Genomic DNA, 16,585 nt, shown 5'->3' on the forward strand with positions numbered 1-16,585 from the left:
CTGCAGGATGAGAGCCATATTTATTAAGAACCTGACACAAAGTGGATGAGGTGGAGGGCAGCTTTATTACAACGTACATGTACGGCGCTGGCTGCTATGGCTTAAATACCAGCGCTGTAGTACTACGGCGCGCTGATCGGGGGGGTGCAGGAGCTGCGCGCGCCCGCCCGATCAGTGGCAGGGGTCTAGCAGACACTGATAGCTGGACCCCTGCTGTATGCGCCGGCATTGGTGATAACACTGATGCCGGCGCATTAACCCTAAATGCGCAGGGGTCAGCGCTGACCGTGGCACGTGCAAGTGATCAAAAGTCTCATGCACCCCAAAATGGTACCAACGAAAACGTCACCTCATCCAGCAAAAAATGAGCCCCCACATGAAAATCAATGGCCCCCTAAACCAATCCATCAAAATCTGCGCTGCAAAAGCCATATGGCGTTCCTTCCATTCGAAGTCCTGCCATGAGCCGCCCCCCCCCCCCCCCCCCCAGCAGTTTACCACCACATATGGGGTGTGTTGCCGTATTCAGGAGAAAATGGGTAACAAATTATGGGATGCTTTTTCTCCCGTTACCCCTTCGGGTAATTCGAAGCCTTCTAACGTCCTAAAAAAAAATGAAACGACACTTACAAAATTAGGCCAACATAAAGCAGACACATGGGGAATGTTGACCGATAACCATTTTATGAGGTGTTACTATCGGTCTTAAAAGTAGAGAAATTCAAATGTAGAAAATTGTGAATTTTTCAATTTTTTTTGTACATTTTGGATTATTTTATAAATAAAAGGTGAAATAGAGCGACTCAAATTTACCACTGTCATGAAGTACAATGTGTCAAGAGAAAATCTCAGAATGGCTTGGATAAGTAAAAGCGTTCCAAAGTTAATACCACAATAAAGTGAAACGTCAGATTTGCAAAAATCAGCCTGGGATTTAAGGTGAAATGCAGTAGTGAAAGGGTTAAAGGGGGTTATCCAATACTAAACACAGTGGCCCAGACCTGCCCGATACAGGGTTTGGGTGATGCTTACATGATCCCCACTGCTGGATCCGGTCTCTTGGGCTCCCAGGGCGGTAATTCCGCTCCCACGCGCGCCGAAGACAACATCCATCGACAGGGGCACACGTGACCGCTGTGGCCTGTGATTGCATTCAGCGGTCATCTGTGCCCCCGTCAACGAATGTTCATGTGGGAGGGGAACTGTGGGCCCGGGAGCGCAAAAGACCGGATCTAGCAGCAGGGATCAAGTAAGCATCACCCTCACCCTGGGTTGAGCAGGTCTGGGCCACTGTTTTAGTACTGGATAACCCCTTTAAGTAGAGGACATTTTAATTTTTTAAAAAAAAGTAACAATTTTTTAATAAAGTTGCCCTCCACCTCACCCTGGGATCTGGTCTACAGCCTTTAGTTATTCGGGATAGTGGGGTCTGGTGCGGAAGGCGGCAGGTTACTCTGGGGTCTGGTGCGGCAGGTTACTCTGGGGTCTGGTGCGGCAGGTTACTCTGGGGTCTGGTGCGGCAGGTTACTCTGGGGTCTGGTGCGGCAGGTTACTCTGGGGTCTGGTGCGGAAGACGGCCGGTTACTCTGGGGTCTGGTGCGGAAGACGGCAGGTTACTCTGGGGACTGGTGCGGAAGACGGCAGGTTACTCTGGGGTCTGGTGCGGAAGACGGCAGGTTACTCTGGGGTCTGGGGCGGAAGACGGCAGTAATCTCCCTGATGTTTTGGCTCAAAAGTGGGCAATTTTGACTAAACCTCTCACCTATTAATGAGGATTATATTTCTATTCTGTACCTCTCCCTGTTGAATTAGTCAGCTAAGCACATCGAGGCCCGAAGGGTAAGACTGCGTGTACACAAGACTATACATCATCATCAAAAGACTTAATCACAGGATTGACACTTTTTCTACATCCACACATAGAAATGCTACTCTCTGGATTTGTGGACAGAAACTCAGCAGCGTTTTTCAGTAGCCACAAAACACGAAGGCTACTTTCACACTTGCGGCAGAGTGATCCGGCAAGCAGTTCCGTCGCCGGCACTGCCTGCTGGATCTGGCAATCTGCATGCAAACGGACAGCATTTGTAGACGGATCCGTCACACAAACGCATTGCAAGAACAGATCAGTCTCTCAGTTTGTCATACAGACAAACTGATCCGTTTAAATATTTTTTTTTCACATTTTTACCGGTCTGCGCATGCGCAGCCCGGAAGGACGGATCCGGCATTCCAGTATTTTTAATACACTAATACATTTCAATGTAAATTAATGCCGGATCCGGCATCTAATCTGGAATTGTGGACGGAGATAATACTGCAGCATGCTGCGGTATTTCCTCCGTCCAAAACGCCGTTCAGTGACTGAGCTGAAGACATCCTGAACGTATTTCTCTCTATTCAGAATGCATGGGGATAAAACTGATCAGTTATTTTCCGGTATTGAGCCCCTAGGACGGAACGAAGTGCCGGAAAAGAAAAACGCTAGTGTGAAAGTACCCTAAGCAATTTAATTCACACACCGTGGAAGATATCCAGGCGTAAACGGACCTCAATCTGCAGCAGGTCAGCCTTTCTGGGATCGTCATCGCAGATTTCACTCTTCGCAGAGCATATAAAAACGCAAAATGCATTTTGCCATAGATTTGCTGTAAAATTTGCATCAACCTACACAAGAGATTTTGTTCCGTCCCCTGCGGATATACCCGTTCCCTCCGTCAATATTACGGCTCACATGCGGCAGCACTTTTCATATTCACATCATACTATAGACATCTGGGCAATCAATGCCAGGGAGGAGCGCAACAGGAAACGATCGTCAAGCCGAGGAGGTGAAATATCGATAGAGTAAAGCAAGAAATACAAGATTACACTCACCGGTAATCACTTTCAATGAGCCCATGACAGCACCCCTGAGAGCCCGCCTCTATCCAGGACAGGAAACAGGAACTTCCGTGGAGGGCTTCTTAAAGAGGACCTTTCACCAGAAGAAAGTATGTAAACTGACTATACAGACGTGTAGAGCGGCGCCCAGGGATCCCCCTGCACTTACTGTTATCCCCGGGCGCCGCTCGGTTCTCCGCTATGACCTGAGCGCTGCGATTGGCCAGCGCTACAGCATAGGAGAAGGAGACCGCGGCAGGCTCAAGTGGGTGGAGCCTAACTACGAACATACCGGAGGCTATAACCGGAGAACGGAGCGGCGCCCGGGGATAACAGTAAGTGCAGGGGGATCCCTGGGCGCCGCTCTACACGTCTGTATAGTCAGTTTACATACTTTCTTCTGGTGAAAGGTCCTCTTTAAGGAGGGACCCGGCCTCTATCCACCAGTTATAAATTTATACAAAAATCCAACAACTTTCTCTTTTTTTTTTATTATATATTTTGTTCCATTTTTTTTTTTTGGGAGGGAATAATAGCGGGTGCTGTCATGGGCTCATGGAAAAGTGATTACCGGTGAGTGTAATCTTGTATTTCCCTTATGCCTATGACAGTACCCTTGAGAGATGACTAGAATAGAAACTAGACTTGGGGAGGGCTAACAGCCTGCAAGACTTTCCTTCCAAAGGATAACTGATCCTTGCCACCTAGATCCAGTCTGTAATGATGGAAAAAGGTAGTAGGTGATTTCCAAGTAGCGGCCCTACAGATTGGTTCTAGGGAAGCTTCGGCTCTTTCTGCCCAGGACCTAGTTGAGTGTGCCCCAAACCCTAAAGGGCAGGGCTGCCCTACTGAGGAGTAGGCCAAGGAAATAGCTGCCACAATCCACCTAGAAAGAGTTCTGGAAGTAACCTTATCGCTTTTATTCTTCCCAGCAAACTGCACAAAGACTCTAGAAGACTTTCTCCAGGGTCCAGTCAGCTCCAAATATCTTAGAAGGCATCTCCTGACATCTAAACAGTGCAATTTAATTTCTTTCTCATTATTCGGCTTTTGGCATAAGGAGGGTAGGACTATGTCTTGTGATCTATGAAAAAAAAGAAGACGACTTTGGGAAGAAAAGAGTGGTCTGGTTTGAGAATTACTCTGTCATCCAAGATTTTAGTGTAAGGAGGTTAAGTAGAAAGGGCAGATATTTCGCTTACTCGTCTGGCCGAGGTGATAGCCACCAGAAAAGCAGTTTTGAAGGAGAATATCTTTGCTGGTAGGTCTAGCAGAGGTTCAAACGGTGGCTCCATCATACTGGACAAAACTAGGTTGAGGTCCCATGGAGGAGCGGATGTTCTGGGTATTTGACTAGTATGATTGACTGCTTTAAAAAAAATCTTATCCAAGTATAAGGGGGGAGTCAAAATACGCACTAAGGGCCGAAACGTGAACTTTTAGAGTACTGATTCTAAGTTTTTTTTTGTCTAGGCCGCTTTGCAGAAAATCGAGAACCACAGGTATTGGAGGGGGGGTCCAAAGGGTCTATTGGGACACCGGAGAATATTAAGAAGTTCTTCCATACTCTTAAGTAAATGGACGAAGTAGCCTTCTTTTCTAGTATGGCCCTCTCAGATACCAGGCAGCAAGGTGTAGGTTGCTTATTTCTGGATGGTAAACTGGCCCCTGATGCAGCAAGTCCTGCGTGTCTGGCAGAATCCATGGTTCCATTATTGAAAGTTTGCGTAGCCAGGTGAACCATGACCTTCTGGGCCAGAAGGGGGCGATCAGGATTAGTCTCGTCCTGTGCCGCCTCAGTTTCTGTAGGACCCTTGGAATAAGCTTTATTGGTGGGAAGGCATATAGAAGGTTGTCTGGCCAGGCTTGGGAGAAGGCATCTATGCCTGTTGGCGAATCCTCCGGATTTAGATAAAAGAATAGACGACATTTGCGATTTTCTTTGTTTGCAAACATGTCCATCAAGGGTTTGCCCCAGAGACGTATTATCTGATTGAAAACTGTCTGATTCAGACACCATTCTCCTTGATGTAGGCGATTTCGGCTTAGAAAATGTGCTTTTCCGTTTTCTGCACCTCTTAAGTGCACCGCTTTTACGAAGCTGACTGAAGGGATGATTATAGAGAAGATCTCTTCTGTAAGTGACATGAGGACTTCGGACACTACTGTGGTGTTGTCTGAATTTTTTTTCACCACTCTTCCTTTTAACTTGGGGAGAAATTCTACCAGAGCCCGCAGTACCGCTCTTAACTCTCTTGAGTTTTGAGAGTCTCTTTTCTCTTGAGGAGACCATTCTCCCTGAGCGACTTCTACCTGGCAGTAAGAACCCCAACCCATGGGACTGGCGTCTGTTGTAATTGAGATCTGCTCCTGCATATCCCAGAGGAGACCTTGAGAAAGGTTTGATGGATCTAACCACCACTGCAGGGACTGGATGACGTGGGATGGAAGATGCAGTCGGGAATCCAAGGGTGATAGGGACCCCTGCCATTGGAGCTTCCGAGAATGTAGTAATGCCCATTTGACTGCCGGGATTGTGGACGTCATCCTGCCCAACACTGCCATCCCTTGTCTGATTGTTCTGTGTCTTGATGTAATTAAAGATTGTACACCTTCCAGAATTTTGGAGACTTTGCTCTGGGGAAGCAGGCAGCGTTGGTTTATAGAGTCTAGAATTAGGCCTAGGAACACACAGCTTTTTGGAGTTAAGTGATTTCTCCCAATAAATCCGCCATCCTAGCTTCCCTAATATTTTGATTACTTCTGAGAGGTGGGAGGACAGGATGCTTTCCGATTCTGCCACGACCAATATGTCGTCTAGATAGGGTATCGCTAGGATATCCTTCTATCTTATATGAGCCATCACCTCCGCCATTAGCTTGGTGAACAGCCTGGGATACCCCAAAAGGAAGCGCTCTGTATTGAAAATGGTGGATGTCTCCGTCCATGAGAATCGCTACCCTCAGGAACCTTTGGGAGTCCCAGTGGATCGGGATGTGATAATACGCATCCTTTATGTCGAGAGTTGACATCACACATTTCGGAAAAAGCAGTTTTATTGTGGATTGTATCGATTCCATTCGGAACTTCTTGTACGTGAGGAACTGGTTTAGCCGTCTTAGGTTTATTATCACCCCGAGGGTTGCGTCTGGTTTTGGAAGCAGAAAAAGGGAGAAATAGAACCCCTTCCCCCTCTCTGATTCTGGAACTTCTATTAGGACTTTTTTCGCCAATAGGGAAAACACTTCTTGTTTTAAGGCCTGGTATCTTATAGAGTTCCCATCGAGTTTCGTAATTTTTATCCTTTCCGGTGGGGAAGAGGCAAATTCTAGACGGAATCTGTCTGTCTCTTATTACCCCTAGAATCCAAGGGCTTGCAGAAAAAGATTCCCAAGCCTGAAGGAAGGGAGACAACCTACCTTCCTTCCCCCCCCCCCCACACCAAACTGGCACCGTCATTGTAGTGTAGACTTGGAACGGTTACTGGACTGGGAGCTGAAAAGGAGACCTTTTTCTTTCCCATTTCTGTTATCCCTCCAGCATCTCTGTCTTTTATCTCGGAAATTATTCTTTTTGTTTTTACGAAAAAAACCAAAATGAAAGGCGCCCAAGTCGTGGAAAATGAAATTTAGGGTCCATCAAAGCACGGAGACTGGATAATGAAGTTGTGTTATTCACCATGAGCTGCAGTACTGAAAAACAGCCACTACACGGTGCCCGGCACTGTGGTGTCATGGCTCCGGTTTACTTCCTGAAACCGTGGCTGCAGATAACAGTGGATCGGTGGGGGTGCCGGGTGTCAGGTGCAAACCGATGACCTATCCTAAGCACCGAGTGAAGCCGATGACCTAGGCACCGGCCATCCTCAGGAGCCTGGAGACGTGTCTCAAGTCCCTACATTTATAATACAGAGAAGTCAACAAGGTTGTGGCTTCCAACCACCAAAAATGTGAACACGTGGTCCTGTCGTGGTCTCGTTCACGGATACCACTTATGGTCGCAAAACATAAGACTGGTAAAATGCAAACTGGTCAGATCCTTGCAGCTGGGAGGTCCATCAGCAGCCTCCAGAGTCGGATCCATGAAGAAGATCTCCGAGCCTTTGTACTCTGTTAGAGGAGTCTATATAGTGAGCGGATGGAGCTATACACTGTTACCATGACAACAGAATAAAACATGTAACAGAGTTGTAACACATCACTGACAAATACATTACATTCTTGCAAGAGAGTGAGAACGCTACGCTCCCCCGCAGGCGGTGTAACCCTTGCGGTAATGCCACTGAGACGCCAGCTTCCGTATCCATCCCCGCCAGCGAAATCTGCAGAGACTATTAATAGACCCTGGCGGGTGGGAGCGGGAAGGACGACGGAGCTCAGTCCCTCTGTCAGGAATTCCCGAGAAGGATTAGGGCACTTTCACACTAATGTTTTTTCTTTCCGGTATCGAGTTCCGTCCTAGGGGCTCAATACCGGAAAAGAACTGATCAGTTTTATCCTAATGCATGCTGAATGGAGAGCGATCCGTTCCGGATGCATCAGTTTAGTCCCTCTTACGGTTTTTTTGGATGGAGAAAATACCGCAGCGTGCTGCAGTTCTCTCCGGCCAAAAATACTGAACGCTTGCCGGAATGCCGGATCCGGCATTCATTTACATTGAAGTGTATTAGATGCATTAAATGTTCCGGCAAAACGAATCCGGTTTTCCGGTCTGTGCATGCGCAGACCTTTAAAAATGCAACAAAAAAAAAATTATACCGGATCTGTTTCCGGATGACACTGAAGAGACGGATCCGGTATTTCAAAGCATTTGTCAGACGGATCCGTCTGACAAATGCCATCAGTTTGCGTCTGGATTGCCAAATCCGGCAGGCAGTTCCGGCGATTTATATTGAGAAGTCATGGCAGAGAGACCGAAATGAGGGTGATGGGGATGAAGACGCGAAACCGACGTGAGGGTGATGGGGATGAAGACGCGAAACCGACGTGAGAGGGCTGGGGATGAAGAAAAGAGACCGACGTGAGAGGGCTGGGGATGAAGAAAAGAGACCGACGTGAGAGGGCTGGGGATGAAGAAAAGAGACCGACGTGAGAGGGCTGGGGATGAAGAAAAGAGACCGACATGAGAGGGCTGGGGATGAAGAAAAGAGACCGACGTGAGGGCTGGGGATGAAGAATAGAGACTGACGTGAGAGGGCTGGGGATGAAGAAAAGAGACCGACCGGAGAGGGCTGGGGATGAAGAAAAGAGACCGACCGGAGAGGGCTGGGGATGAAGAAAAGAGACCGACCGGAGAGGGCTGGGGATGAAGAAAAGAGACCGACCGGAGAGGGCTGGGGATGAAGAAAAGAGACCGACCGGAGAGGGCTGGGGATGAAGAAAAGAGACCGACAGGAGAGGGCTGGGGATGAAGAAAAGAGACCGACAGGAGAGGGCTGGGGATGAAGAAAAGAGACCGACATGAGAGGGCTGGGGATGAAGAAAAGAGACCGACGTGAGGGCTGGGGATGAAGAAAAGAGACCGACATGAGAGGGCTGGGGATGAAGAAAAGAGACCGACAGGAGAGGGCTGGGGATGAAGAAAAGAGACCGACCGGAGAGAGCTGGGGATGAAGATGAGAGACCGCAGTGAGAGAGGAATGGGGATGAATAAGACAGAGCGACATGAGAGGTCTGGGGATGAAGGCGGCTAGTTTCACGTGTGCACCAGCGATCAGTCTGCCGGAGTTCTCCGGATCCGGCATTGCCGGACACCACCACCTTCCCACCAGATCCCACCGACTATAACGGGGTCTGGCAGAGATCAGGCCACTAATACAGACAAAAAGCGCTGAAGGACAGAGACGCCGGTTACTTGAGGAAGGGCATAGACAGGAAGGAAAGTGCAGTGTGACACTGAAGAAACAAAGGGATGATAGGAGGTGAAAGAGCAGAACCTAAAGAGAGAAGACTGAAGGGGCCCTAAGAAAACAAACAGCTCCTTTAAGAAGTCTTTCAAGGCTCATTGATATGAAGAGAGAGCCGCCGGTGTAATACTTGCTTCCTGTGGGCCGCACACCAGGACGGGACGGTATAAATCATTCCACTGCAGAGGCATTAACATTCCAGACCAGCTCTGCGTCTAGATGAGATCAGGAGGACGGCAGCCAGGATGAGGAGCCTATAGGGGGCTTAACCCTTCACAGCACAGATCATCTACCTAATCACCAGCAAGTAGCTCCCCCTCTTACTGCCAAGACCGTTCTGACCCGTCAAGGACCTCTAAAGGTGTCCTGCGGGATCTGGCACACAGGTAGGTGGTACTTGTCACACATGATTCCAGGGCCTAAGGTTTCCAGCAGAACTTTGCCCATTACCTCTGCAGGCTTGTCTTCTACCCATAGTACATCCTGGTGCCGCCCAGATCTCGGCTCAGACCCCAAAATGTTATTTAGACCTGGGATCAGACCCCCAATGTTATTTAGACCTGGGATCAGACCCCCAATGTTATTTAGACCTCATATCATTCCCCCCAATGCTAATCAGACCACAGATCAGACAAAAAAAATATATAAAATCAACTCGCCTCTCCTGTTCGGGACGCCGCACAGAGTGAGGTCACAGAGCACACCTACACCCTCACGCTGCATGCAGGTCACAGCACAGGGTCCGCAGAAAACTAGGGAGCGGCGAGTAAAGAGCCAGCACAGGGAGCGATTTATTCACTGCTCCCTGGTCCTCCAGTACTAATTAGCAGTTTCATAATGAAAGCGATCATTAGTATTTGCCCATAAGACGCACTGACGTTCCCCCCCCCACCCACACACTTTTTTGGGGGGAAAGAAATGCATCTTATAGGGTAAAAAATACAATATATAATAAAAGGTATCACTATCCGCCATGATGCTGCCAACAGACAAAAGACCGGGGAGATAAGAGACTACCAGTCAACTTTTTGCTGCTCACCTGAAAAAACAAAAACTGATCTTTTATCTGGATGAACGCTTTGACCCACTGGACTGCCATGACCTCAACATTATACTGGAGATGAATCCTGATAAAAATCCATGAAAAATCTACGATAAGCAAATATCAATCAAATGCAAACAAACCCGTGACACCTTCACAGGCGAGATCATGATTGTGCACAGGTACGGCTCCACTCCACGCTGGGTGCCCGAATGAGGCACTGGCATTCAGCTCGCTGGCCCTGTCAATCAACATGCCGAGGGGGCGTTTTTTGAAAGAAGGATGCGGCGGCTACCAGCAAGTAACCGCCCTACTTGCTGATAGCGAGGTAATTAACATATTATAAAAGTGCGGTTTTTAAAGAAACAAACAGAAAAAGGTAAGAGCCCTATATATTGAATAATCACACTATAAGGATTTTAATTAGCCCAAAAAATGAAAAATGACTTTTGGGGGGTGACAGAAGCCCTTTAAGAAAGTGACGGCATTTAGTGAGAGATCAGCACATTGTGCGGCCGACCTTACAAAGAACACGACATTCTCCGCATTCCAGCTCAGCAAAACCTCTCAGCCGGGCAGGAACAGAACAAAAGGGAGAATACCAACAGCAAGAAGACCTGCCCGCCCTCCATAACTGTAGGGCATAAAGGACAAATGCTTTACTACATACCAGGACCGGCTCCCTGCGAGGACCAGGTGTGCAGAGCTAGCAGTCATAGTCCGAGGGGTTAAAGAGGACCCTCTCCTGACATGTCTGGCTTAGTAACTACTTGCTCCATAATTCTAATTTCTATGACTATGTTGAGCCATTTCTCTATTACTCCTACTAGAAGTTTACAAATGATTTGCCAGCAGTCTGCAATAATGGTCCGCCTGGGTGTTACCAGTGTGGGTGGGAGGGGTTTGCAGTCTGACACTGCCAGCACCAATTGGATAGCGTCAGACTGCGCAGAGACACGCCCCTGAGGAATGTTACTGCACTGGGTTATATGAAAAGATGTTCCAACACTTACTACTTGGGAAATGTAAGGACATACTAAAAAAAGACATGTCAGGAGAGGTGACAGGTCCTCATTAAACAGTCGATGACCACTGTGTGAGTACAGTCTGCTACCTGTGGCTTTCCAGCTGCTCTGGAAGTTAAACTGTCTCTCTAGTGCCACCTATTGGGGGTACCTTCTCTATAAGTCAATGTCCGAACCTCTAACAGGTCTTGCAATATGAGTAGTCATGCTTAAATGTTGTAGACCTATAGCAATCGCCACCCCCCCCCCCCCCCCACCCACCCCCTTGTAGACTGAAAGTGCCAAGCTGGCACAGGGAGCCTTATGGGCCAGGGAATGCCACAAGAAAGGTAAAAGTGCTTCCCCTGCCGCCTTCTAAAAAGGCTCTCAGGGACTACTTTTGGGTATTGTACCTCTTGGCGAGAAAAGTACAATCCTGCCTTTGTGACATACTGCCCCAATTGCTGGTGGGATGATCTAGGGAGCCATCGCTTAAGACAGTCAGTCGCCCCTAGTAGTGATAAGAGGGACAATAATTGCTAGGCAATATGTGCCGCCACATGTGTTCCTCTCATGGCAGGGCTGCCAAGTGGAATATTTCAGCAGGATAATGTTCGCGCGCACACAGCGAGGGTTTCCCAGGAATGTCTCATCCAGATAACAACACTTCATTGGCTGCCCGGTCACCGGATTTATAAACTATAAAGCATTTATGAGACCAACTGGGACGCCAGCTTCACCAACCTACGGGTGTTCAGGATCTACAGGCCCAGCGGCATCATCTGTGGGAAAATGTGCCACAGGATGCCAGGAACCTGTATGCCGCCAGGCCAGAGGCCGCGTGCCGTCCCCTAGCCAGGCCAGAGGCCGCGTGCCGTCCCCTAGCCAGGCCAGAGGCCGCGTGCCGTCCCCTAGCCAGGCCAGAGGCCGCGTGCCGCCCCCTAGCCAGGCCAGAGGCCGCGTGCCGCCCCCTAGCCAGGCCAGAGGCCGCGTGCCGCCCCCTAGCCAGGCCAGAGGCCGCGTGCCGCCCCCTAGCCAGGCCAGAGGCCGCGTGCCGTCCCCTAGCCAGGCCAGAGGCCGCGTGCCGTCCCCTAGCCAGGCCAGAGGCCGCGTGCCGTCCCCTAGCCAGGCCAGAGGCCTCGTGCCGTCCCCTAGCCAGGCCAGAGGCCGCGTGCCGTCCCCTAGCCAGGCCAGAGGCTGACTGCAAAGGATCTTCAGGATTTAAAGGGAACCTGTCATCAACCTTATGCTGCCTATTCTAACGGCAGAATAAAGTAGAGACAGGTGAGTTGATTTTAGCGATCTGTCATTTATAAATTAAAAGTAAATGGTTGCTGAGAACCAACATCACAATCATTGCAGACTGGGCCTGGTAAAGAGTCACGGCCACCTGAGAAGAGTCCTGGTTATTCCTGCTCCCCCCCCACCTGCTGCTGATTGACCTTCTACCTAGTTTTCTCCCTTTCTCTCTAGGAGAGAACTGCCAACCATCAGCAGATGGTGAGAGAGCAGGAGATTATGGATAACCAGGACTCTTCTCCGGTAGATTTGACTCTTTTCAAGGCCTGGGCTGCAATGATTATGATGCTGGTTCTCGGCAACCACTTACTTTTAGCTGATGAGTGACACACCGCTGAGATCAGCATTTCTAGCACTATTTTATTCTACCCTCAGTGAGATCAGCATAAAGTTGATGACAGGTTCCCTTTAAGAAAAAACAGTAAATGGCCAATTCTAAATGGGAATTTTAACCCCTAAATAACCCAATGATTCAGTTTTTTACTCTCTGCCTCCCAGGAGCCATAACGTTTATTTTTCCGTTCACGTAACGTTACAAGGGCTTGTCATTTGTGGGACAAGTTGCACTTTATAATAGCACCATTTAATATTATAGTGAGAAACTAAACAAAAAAAATAAATAATAATAATTCCAAGTGGGGTGGAGTTAGAAAACGAAAAAATAAAAATGCAATTCCACCATAGTATAATGTGTTTCGTTTTCACAGCGTTCCCTATGCCATAAAGCCGACCTGTTTCTTTTTCATTCTCCGGGTCAATACGATTACAGCGATACCACATTTTTATAGTTTTTCTTATTTTAATACTTAAACATTAAAAACGAATTGTTTGTTTGCATCGCCATATTCTGCCCATCATAACTTTATTATATTTATGTCTATACAGCTGTGTGAGAGCTCATTTTTTGCAGGGCGAGCTGTAGTCTATTAATGACTTATTTTTTTTGGGGGGGGGGGGGGGGGGCAGGTGAAGCAATGGAAAAACAGCAGATCAGCCATTTTGATTTTTTAATGTCGCACACCATACGGTATTTTAAAAGTATGGGCATCTTGTAATGCGGCAATGATATTGAGCTTTATTTTTAATATGGGGAAATGGGGCGACTTGAATTTTTAAATACTATTTATTCCCATTTGTTTTAGCACTTACTTTAAGCCCCCCTAGGGGACTTTAACATCGCCTGATCCCTTCTTCTATAGACTGCAATAATTTACCATGGCAGCCTATGGGATTTTCACTATGTTCCCATCAGGCCCTCGGGCTCCCTAGGTTTTTCACTATGGCATACCTCAGAGCCTTCAGAATTCCAAAGGCTGCCATAGCAAGCCAAAGGCTCCCTCGATCTCAGCACAGTATTTGCTGCTTGGTCCCTGGGAGCGCAGAGCTCCCAGAGAAAGGCTGCTCTGATGCAGAGGGGGGCAACTGACCACCGCATTTGAGGGGTTAAATGTCCATGACCGGCGTGTGTAAAACAGCAGGCTTATGACGCCCACTCAGCTCCCAAATGGACGCCATCTTTAAAATCCCGACTTGAGCTGTCCATGTACTATGCATGTCCAGAAGGGTGTACACAATAAGGCCACAATTCACGTCACAAAGAAGGTAGGATTAAACCTCACATTCCCTCTGAGCAGAAGAAGACGTTTTTGCAACCCAACCTCCACAACAAGACTTCAGTTACATGGTTCAGGCAGTTATGGCGCCCCCTACGCTAAGGAACTCTGCACAAAAGGGCAGACCCCGAATATAATTGCCAGTATCATTGGTAGTATAGTGGTGGGCATAGTGGTCTGCCAAGCAGTTGACCCGGGTTCGACTGTCGGCCAACTAACCGCTCTCTCAAGTAGGCGTTGGTGGTAGTGGTCTTTCAAACATTTGACCTTGGTTTACTCCTCGGCCAAAGAACTGCTCCCCTGAAAATAACGATGTCCATTCACATGTGCTGGATGTACAATATGGCAGTCATTTCTACTGAGGTCACCGGCCACCACCGCCAAACACATCTGCTGTATAGACCCATCACCCCTTCCTTCTTACCTGCATAGGTCATGTTTTTTGGATTTCCGTAGGGAGCCCCTGGCTGGACAGGGCTATAAACCGGATTCATGGTGGAAGACGGGAATCTCTGCAAGAAAACAAGAAACACAATGAAATAAATGAGGATAATGGAACAATGCGCACAAGAATTCTCGGCACACATCTAGCCACGAAGCCTGGCGGGTCAACAAGAACCTGGCGGGGGCCTGACGGGCACTGGTGATCACAATGTCTAGTTCTCTTTTGCTGAGTCTCAGAATTCCAGAACATCTCAAGGCACAGAGGTGGAGGACTCGGCCTTCTAAGAAAAGAAATAATGCACTCGCTCCTCTCCGAGATTTATGGGAAATCCTGAAGAGCCGCGGTTGATCCATGAAACACTGCGGCAGCTCTGCTGACTGTGGATAAGGGGATATCTTAAGTGACATCAGAAGACCTCTTCATACTGTGTGCAGAGCGTGGAAGAGGAGATAAGGTTCTCTTCACCGTACAGCTGGACGGGGGCACCTGCACTTATCTCCTGAGATCTCTGCTGTGAGGTCACCTGAGGACACCCTGTGACCCGAGGCGGCCATCTGCATGCCTTCCCAGATAAAAGCGGATGTCAAAACGGCAGCGAGGAGAACCAGCAAATAAAAACATAAAAAGGAAAATAAAAGCACGACCCAATGATTGTTTATGCTGGGAATGAAGAAGCCTGGTCTTCACAGATGGCGTCCTAACTCCTTCAACGTAGAAGTTACCACCAGGTCTGAACAACGGACAGGACAATCACACGACCTCCTCGTGAGGGAAACTGTATAGATGATGAATGGCGTGATTTACACTGCGCTATCAGACGCCAATGACGCAGCCAATCACAGGAACGATCAGATGTATCACAGGGAGATGAATGATCACAAGTAATACTACACAGAGGAACAAAGGCAGTATTATAGTAGTTATATTCTTGTACATAGGAGGCAGTATTATAGTAGTTCTATTCTTGTACATAGGAGCAGTATTATAGTAGTTATATTCTTGTACATAGGAGGCAGTATTATAGTAGTTATATTCTTGTACATAGGAGGCAGTATTATAGTAGTTATATTCTTGTACATAGGAGCAGTATTATAGTAGTTATATTCTTGTACATAGGAGCAGTATTATAGTAGTTATATTCTTGTACATAGGAGCAGTATTATAGTAGTTATATTCTTGTACATAGGAGCAGTATTATAGTAGTTATATTCTTGTACATAGGAGCAGTATTATAGTAGTTATATTCTTGTACATAGGAGCAGTATTATAGTAGTTATATTCTTGTACATAGGAGCAGTATTATAGTAGTTATATTCTTGTACATAGGAGCAGTATTATAGTAGTTATATTCTTGTACATAGGAGCAGTATTATAGTAGTTATATTCTTGTATATAGGAGGCAGTATTATAGTAGTTATATTCTTGTACATAGGAGGCAGTATTATAGTAGTTATATTCTTGTATATAGGAGCAGTATTATAGTAGTTATATTCTTGTAGATAGGAGGCAGTATTATAGTAGTTATATTCTTGTAGATAGGAGGCAGTATTATAGTAGTTATATTCTTGTACATAGGAGGCAGTATTATAGTAGTTATATTCTTGTACATAGGAGCAGTATTATAGTAGTTATATTCTTGTACATAGGAGGCAGTATTATAGTAGTTATATTCTTGTACATAGGAGGCAGTATTATAGTAGTTATATTCCTGTACATAGGAGGCAGTATTATAGTAGTTATATTCTTGTACATAGGAGCAGTATTATAGTAGTTATATTCTTGTATATAGGAGACAGTATTATAGTAGTTCTATTCTTGTACATAGGAGCAGTATTATAGTAGTTATATTCTTGTACATAGGGGGCAGTATTATAGTAGTTGTATTGCTGTGCACTGGGGGCAGCTTGGATTATCATTTAAGAATTTATGAAATGATGTACTTGCTGAATAGAGGATTTTTCTACTTTATTTAGACACTAACGAATTAAGCTACTGTCACATTAGCGTTTTCAAGTCCGCTATGGAGATCCGACATAATACAACCGGATCCGTTCATGACGGATGCATGCAGTTGTATTATGGTAACGGAAGCGTTTTTTGCAGATACATGACGGATCCGCAAAAAACGCTAATGTGAAAGTATCCTTACATAAAACGCGCTCCCAACAAGACCCCATGATTTACCTTTACATACAATAAAAAAAATTAAAAAAAATTTGATTCATCAGTATAAATGATTTTACAAGCATCAAAGGAGCATTCCCAGTGCAATCACTCGGTCACTACACACATTTACACTATTATCATCATCCAACATGAGTCGTTAGTGTTTGAACTGTAACGATTTTCTACTCGTCTAAATTAGTATTTATCACGCCTTAGTACACCGAGCCC

At 46.9% G+C, this 16,585-nt stretch overlaps 1 protein-coding gene across 2 annotated transcripts in view; it reads right to left on the reverse strand.

The window, feature by feature from the left end:
- FAM168A (family with sequence similarity 168 member A) overlaps positions 1–16,585 on the reverse strand; it is a 75,373-nt gene that overhangs the window by 31,677 nt on the left and 27,111 nt on the right. For both annotated transcript variants that reach the window (XM_040426499.1, XM_040426498.1), the window contains exon 3: positions 14,171–14,258. In XM_040426499.1, coding sequence (XP_040282433.1) covers positions 14,171–14,240 — 70 coding nt within the window. In that variant the 5' untranslated portion in view covers positions 14,241–14,258. The remainder of the gene's footprint in view (positions 1–14,170; positions 14,259–16,585) is intronic.

The sequence above is a fragment of the Bufo bufo genome, chromosome 3, assembly GCF_905171765.1.
Source record: "Bufo bufo chromosome 3, aBufBuf1.1, whole genome shotgun sequence".
Taxonomy (NCBI): domain Eukaryota; kingdom Metazoa; phylum Chordata; class Amphibia; order Anura; family Bufonidae; genus Bufo; species Bufo bufo.